The 6814-nt window shown below is 38.9% G+C and overlaps 1 protein-coding gene across 1 annotated transcript; it reads left to right on the top strand.

Moving 5' to 3' along the window:
* The first annotated feature begins 4449 nt into the window (after positions 1 to 4449).
* ufc1 (ubiquitin-fold modifier conjugating enzyme 1) lies at positions 4450 to 5170 on the top strand. The gene has a single exon (XM_061733531.1). The coding sequence runs from the start codon at positions 4542 to 4544 to the stop codon at positions 5049 to 5051; it is 510 nt and encodes a 169-aa protein (XP_061589515.1). The 5' UTR covers positions 4450 to 4541; the 3' UTR covers positions 5052 to 5170.
* The last annotated feature ends 1644 nt before the right edge of the window (positions 5171 to 6814 follow it).

The raw sequence follows: 6814 nt of genomic DNA, 5'->3' as shown, positions 1-6814 counted from the left end.
ATGAGGCATAGAAACCATGACAATGAACTTAAGTATAAAAGTACTGGTTTCAAAACTACTTAAAGTATAAAAGTAAAAGTAATGTAAGGGGGAAAAAGCCATTAAGGACAAAAGCCATTGAAAATGAATGCATTTTAGTATAATGCAAATATATTAAAGAAGCATATATGTGTACTATTGAGCATTAACATGTGTTTCAGAGAGCAGAAGATATGATGACTAGTTGCCTATAAGTATTGTAATGGTGCAAAAAGTCAAACTTCAGAGGCATGTTATCATTTATCCTAACCTTTATTGGAATGTACATCCAAGTTTAGTTGCAGGAATCTGAGGGAACGGATGTAAGAACAAAACTGGACAAGAACATCTGAAACAACCACAACCAAATTCACTCCATCTGGATGGAGCAATTTAACTGGATATTTTTTTTTTTTAAGGCCCAAACGAAATAGAGTAACGAGGCTGATTTTAAAATGTATGGAGTAAAAAGTACAGATAATTGCGTGAAAATATGAGGAGTAAAAGTAAAAAGTCGTCTGAAAAATAATTACTCCAGTGAAGTATAGATAACCAAAATTTCTACTTCAGTAATGTAACAAAGTATTTGTACTTTGTTACTTGACACATCTGATCGTTAACAATGAGGCATAGAAACCATGACAATGAACTTAAGACCAGAATACAATATATCAATTATCCAGTAGGCTCCAAGACAAAAGAATAATATTTATTTGATCGTAATGGGAAAAGTATATCATTTAAAGGAGCTGTATGTAAGAGCAATAATAAAACGAATCATAAAATGACCCCGATATGTCAACAGACATTTAAAAATCATGTTCATTTCAAATACTTATGTCACTGACAACAGCACTCAAGCCAGGATATTCCAGTTTAAAAAGAGGAGTTGCAGCCCTCAACTGGTGTTGATGTTGTCATTTTTTGTTTTGGCCTGAAGCTCCACCCTCCACCTATCTCCCAATCACCAAGTCAGTATTGTTTCTGAAGCTCCACCCTCCACCTATCTCCCAATCACCAAGTCAGTATTGTTTCTGAAGCTCCACCCTCCACCTATCTCCCAATCACCAAGTCAGTATTGTTTCTGAAGCTCCACCCTCCACCTATCTCCCAATCACCAAGTCAGTATTGTTTCTGAAGCTCCACCCTCCACCTATCTCCCAATCACCAAGTCAGTATTGTTTCTGAAGCTCCACCCTCCACCTATCTCCCAATCACCAAGTCAGTATTGTTTCGGCATCCGGGTTGCCAGCTCGGCTCTAATTATGGCAGCCATGGCAGCCTACGTTCCTGCTGCATTCTGCAGCCTACCTGGCAACCTCTGGTCGGGGGGAGGAGGGGGAGGTACACGCCGCTCAACAATATTTTGAAAGTGACTGCAGTACCAGTTTTGGCCATTTCTTACAGACGGCTCCTTTAAGTGAGCATGTATCGACTTGTTTGAGTTTCCTTCAGATAGAGAATCATGATCATTAAAGTGGCATGGACTGGAAATACTGCGGACCCTGCAGGGAAGAAATCCGACCTGCAGACACAGGTTCTGATTGTGAAACTATTAAGCAGTGAGCCACCCTCGACTGCCTTAACTGCTTATCAAGCAGTCATTTGAGATGCAGACTTGCAGTTTTAGTTTTATCTTAAAGTTGCAGTTGGTAAGTGTATTTTGTCTTCTTTGCTGAAATCACTGCAATTTGTAATATTTTTATTATTATTATTATTATTAATAATATTTTTGCAACAGAACAAATATATAATCAAATTCTAAATTTTGTTTTAAAGTTTTAATAATTTAATAATTAAAAAGCGATACAAGGCTCTTACCCAACCGATACCTGTTGACCAACAAAGTTAGAGAAATATCATTTAAAATAATTCATAGATTTTATCCTTCTAATGATCATATTGTTAAAAGGTTTAAAATAGACATTGATGTGAAATGTGCTTTCTGTTCTGTAAATATTGAAACAATTACTCATTTATTTTGGCTCTGCCCCATTGTCCAAAACCTCTGGATTGATATACCGGTATGTAATTTTATTGTAAACAATATTGAAGAAGAATTTAAGTTGTTTTGGAGGGATGTGCTGTTTGGACTCTTTGACTTTGACAGGATTAAGGCAAAACCCAATGAAACATTCATTATTAACCTCATCCAGGGATGTGCAGACACCTTTGGAGGGGCAGATGCTGAAATTTAAAAAGGGACACATGCAACACAACTTTAACACTTTCCAACAATAACTTTGTTACATTTGTTACTTTGTTTCATTACAATACAAAACACTGTTGTCGTGTGTTGTATTGTAATACTTGCCCTGAACTTCTTAAACCATATCTACAAACCAAGCATATTATAATAACAAACTAAAATTGATACTGAAACGAATGGAAACTAATGGAAACTAATGGAAAAATAAAAAACTATAATAACTCTGGATACCCACTAATCAAAACTAAAGTAATGAGAGAAAAACATTCCAGATCTGAATCAACATAAATAACTGGTACATGTGCTTCCTGCTGTGCTCTTTGCTCCAGCTGGTGATGGATCCACTGTTTTTAGCACCTCACTCCTCTCCTCTTCCCTCTCTCTCCACCTCCTCTCCTTACGAGGCATGTCTGCACAATTAAATACCGTGATAAATAAAATAAAAATCTGATGCATCTGATTAGAAGATATTGGTGAATGATGGGTCCACACTTGAAAATGGAAATTTTCAAGTGTTTTTTTTTAAGGCCATCGGGGGAAGGACCGGGGGCTGTGACACCCAGTACTGGAGTTGAGGGGGGATGAATGTCATTTCATCAATGAATGTGGTTTTACTGCTATTTCAACATTTAGTCATCACCAGAAAAATAACACCAGAAAAATAACTTATTTGACAATTTTCACCTGTTTCAAGTACATTTTCACTTTAAATAAGTAGAAAAATCTGCCAGTGGGACAAGATTTATCTTCTCATTACAAGCAAAACAATCTTGTTTCACTATCAGATTTTTCTACTTATTTCAAGTGAAAATCTACTTGAAACAGGTGAAATTTGTTGTTTTTTCCGGTGATGAGTCTTGTTTTAAGTGTAATGAGATTTTTTTTTACCAAAATGAGACATTTTAACTAGAAATAAGACAAATATTCTTGTTAAGATTTGAGTTTTTGCAGTGATCCATGTTACTTATCCTGGGAAGGACAGAGTCATATTGATAAGTTCAGAAAAGTGTTTTTTATTGTTGTGTTTTGATGTATTTGATGTAAGCCCAGTGGATATTTAAAGCTTACAGAAGGCTGCATTTAACTGCTGCTATGTCATTCCTGCAGTATTTCTGCAGGTGTTTTGGTCACTGCTATTATTTGTAATATATTATATTATTTGTAATCAGCACAAATTATCTGTCCCCATATGATAAAATCCACCATCCCCTCTGATTTTATTTTACAACTCGAGTACTGGTGACACCCACTAATCCAGCAGCACCCTCACTTCCCTACCTAACTGGCCTGAAGAAAACCAGCCACCACAGCAGCGCCATCTCGGTCCTTTTCTCCCCTCTCCGAAGCGTTCAACTGCTTCATACGTCACTTAGGTTCAAACGTCAGTTGTCACGTGACCGATTAAAATTGTAGCTCTACAAAGGTAGAAAACCATAGACATCATATATGTGTTCTATATGATGTCTATGTAGAAAACCATTAGGGAGCATTTTTTGGCAAAGCAGCAGAAATTGGCAGAACACCGGAAATATAAAGAAGAAGAAGATCTTGGAAGCTTAATTGATGCTTTTTTTTATTTATTTATTTTTATTAACAATTGCAAACATAACAATGATAACAAAACTTCACATTATGCAAATTCACGTCGAATTATAACATATAAAGAGTACAACCCAAATAAAAAACAAAACAAAAAGCACAACACATTATAACGAGCCAAGGGGGATGAAATTATAACAGAAAGCCAAAACATTTACATACATTTATGGTTTTGATTGCCTTTGAATTATTAGAAAACTTAATAGAGTCCAGATACTGTTTTAATTCGCAATGAAAAGTAAAAAAAGAGGGTTTTTTGCGTAAGAATTTAGATTTGTGGATGTGGAATTTTGCGAGGATAATCAACAAATTAATAATAAATGTTTCCTTTGGCTTTGATCTAATTGTTACACGGTAAAAAACACCAAACAACACATCCTTCCAAAATAAAATCAAATCAATATCAATTCTTTCAGACACAAAATAACACATATCATTCCAAAACGTTTGAACAATGGGGCCCAGACAGAATAAGTGAGTCATTGTTTCCGAATTTGCAGAGCAAAAAGTACAGTTTGAATCAATATTTTTTTTGAATCTTTTTACAATGTGATCATTTGGCTTAATTGATGCTTTTATTTTGAAAACTGAGTGCACACACGCTTTAGTGGCGTAGTTTCCGGCTGAAGTTGAGGCGGAAGTCCACGTCAGTTCTCCACGTTTCTGACAGACCCAGGTACAGGTCCAGATCTCCAGACCCAGACCCAGACCCACCATGGCGGACGAGGCCACCCGCAAGCTGGTGTCCCAGATCCCGCTGCTGAAGACGCAGGCCGGGCCGCGGGACCGGGCGCTGTGGCCGCAGCGGCTGAAGGAGGAGTACCAGGTTCTGATCCAGTTCGTGGAGCAGAACAAGGCCGCGGACAACGACTGGTTCCGGCTGGAGTCCAACCCGGACGGGACGCGCTGGACGGGCCGGTGCTGGTTCGTCCACGAGCTGCTGCGCTACGAGTTCGGGCTGGAGTTCGAGCTGCCGGTCACCTACCCGGCCACGGCCCCGGAGGTGGCGGTGCCGGAGCTGGACGGGAAGACCGCCAAGATGTACCGGGGCGGGAAGATCTGCCTGACCGACCACTTCCAGCCGCTCTGGGGCCGCAACGCGCCCAGGTTCGGCATCGCGCACCTGATGGCGCTGGGGCTGGGGCCCTGGCTGGCCGTGGAGGTGCCCGACCTCATCAGCAAGGGCCTGGTGGTGCACAGGGAGCGGCCCCGGGGGGGGGACTGACCCCGGGGGCACCCGAGTGACACCTGGACACCTGGAGGGACACCTGGATGGACACATGATGGATGGATGAATGAATGGATGGATGGATGGATGGGGGAGAAATAAACGAGGACACCAGAGCGCGACTGAGCTGGTCTTATTGGAGCTTCTCAGGGGCAGGGACGCCTCCAAAAATGTTTCATAGGGGGGGCCAGATGGGGCCACTTAAATTCTTGGGGTGGACACCAAAACTAATGCCGCGTTCCATTTGTCCTCGGAAGTGGGGATTTCCCAGTTCCTAGTCGGAATTTTCAACTGGAACCCCCCCATCGAAGTGGGATTTCCCACTGGGAAAGTGGGAGAGTCTTCACCACCCCCGAGTTCACATTCCAAGATGGCTGCCCCGGCTGTAAACAGTAGAAGAGAGCTCTGTAAAAATTCGTAGCACTTCATTCTAGTTTTGGTCACACTAAATCAGTCGTATACAAGTATTGTTCGGCATATATATGCTGCTATAGTGTAATTTACATTTTTCATGTGGTATATTCGAACTACAAACTTGTTTACCTACTTTGTAACTGGAACGCTGATAACTCGGCTGTGACGTCCCAGTTCCGACTTCCGAGGTAAATGGAACGCAGCATAAATTCTTGGGGTGGACACCAAAACTAAAAGCCATCATTACAGGGTTGTATTATACTGTTGTAGTATAAGGGCTGAGAAATACTTAAAAAACGCCTACTGATATACTTAGGTTTATTACGGAAGAGAATTAGGGCCATGCAAGAGAAAAAATATTTGAGAGGGAAAGATTTTTTTTTATTGTGCACTTTGAGGAAAAAAGTCGAAATGTCGAGAAAAAAGTTGAAATGTTGAGATTAATGTTGAAATACAATTTCAAGAATAAAGTCGAAATTTCGTGAATAAAGTCGAAATTTCGAGAATAAAGTTGAAATACATTTCGACTTTTTTCTCAACATTTCGACTTTTTGGATAAAGTTGGAGAATATAGTTACAGGTGAAGAATATGGTCTAAAAGTTAGTTTATTTCAATAATTCAACTAGAATATGGTGTAAAAGTTAATGTATTTCAATAATTCAACTAGAATATGGTGTAAAAGTTAATGTATTTCAATAATTCAACTTAAAAGGTGAAACTAATATATTACCTAGTCTTATTACATGCAAAGCAATATATGTTAAACCTTTATTTGTTATCATTTTGATGATGGAATTGTTTATTGATTTCATAAAATATTCTCTAATTTATTTTTTATTTGGGGTTTTCATAAACTGAGCCATAATCAGCAAAATCATAACAAATAAAGGGTTGAAATATCTCACTTTGCATGTAGTGGGAAATAATATATTTGGACAATTCCGTATTTTACGGGCCAGGTGGCAACCCTACTTTATATAGTCCATGGGCCTGACCAGATGTCAGCAGTACTCGAGTTGTAATAAAGAATCAGGGGGGATGGTGGATTTTATCATATGGGGACAGATAATTTGTGCTGATTACAAATAATATAATATATTACAAATAATAGCAGTGACCAAAACACCTGCAGAAATACTGCAGGAATGACATAGCAGCAGTTAAATGCAGCCTTCTGTAAGCTTTAAATATCCACTGGGCTTACATCAAATACATCAAAACACAACAATAAAAAACACTTTTCTGAACTTATCAATATGACTCTGTCCTTCACAGGATAAGTAACACGGATCACTGCAAAAACTCAAAATCTTAACAAGAATATTTGTCTTATTTCTAGTTAAAA

This window comes from Cololabis saira, chromosome 11 (genome assembly GCF_033807715.1).
Source record: "Cololabis saira isolate AMF1-May2022 chromosome 11, fColSai1.1, whole genome shotgun sequence".
NCBI classification, from domain to species: domain Eukaryota; kingdom Metazoa; phylum Chordata; class Actinopteri; order Beloniformes; family Belonidae; genus Cololabis; species Cololabis saira.
Note: the sequence above shows the minus strand (reverse complement) of the source record. Positions and strands in the feature narration are given on the sequence as shown.

Bases quoted from the DNA above. Each gene is read 5' to 3' on its own strand.
- ufc1 (XM_061733531.1), top strand. From the start codon at position 4,542: ATGGCGGACGAGGCCACCCGCAAGCTGGTGTCCCAGATCCCGCTGCTG.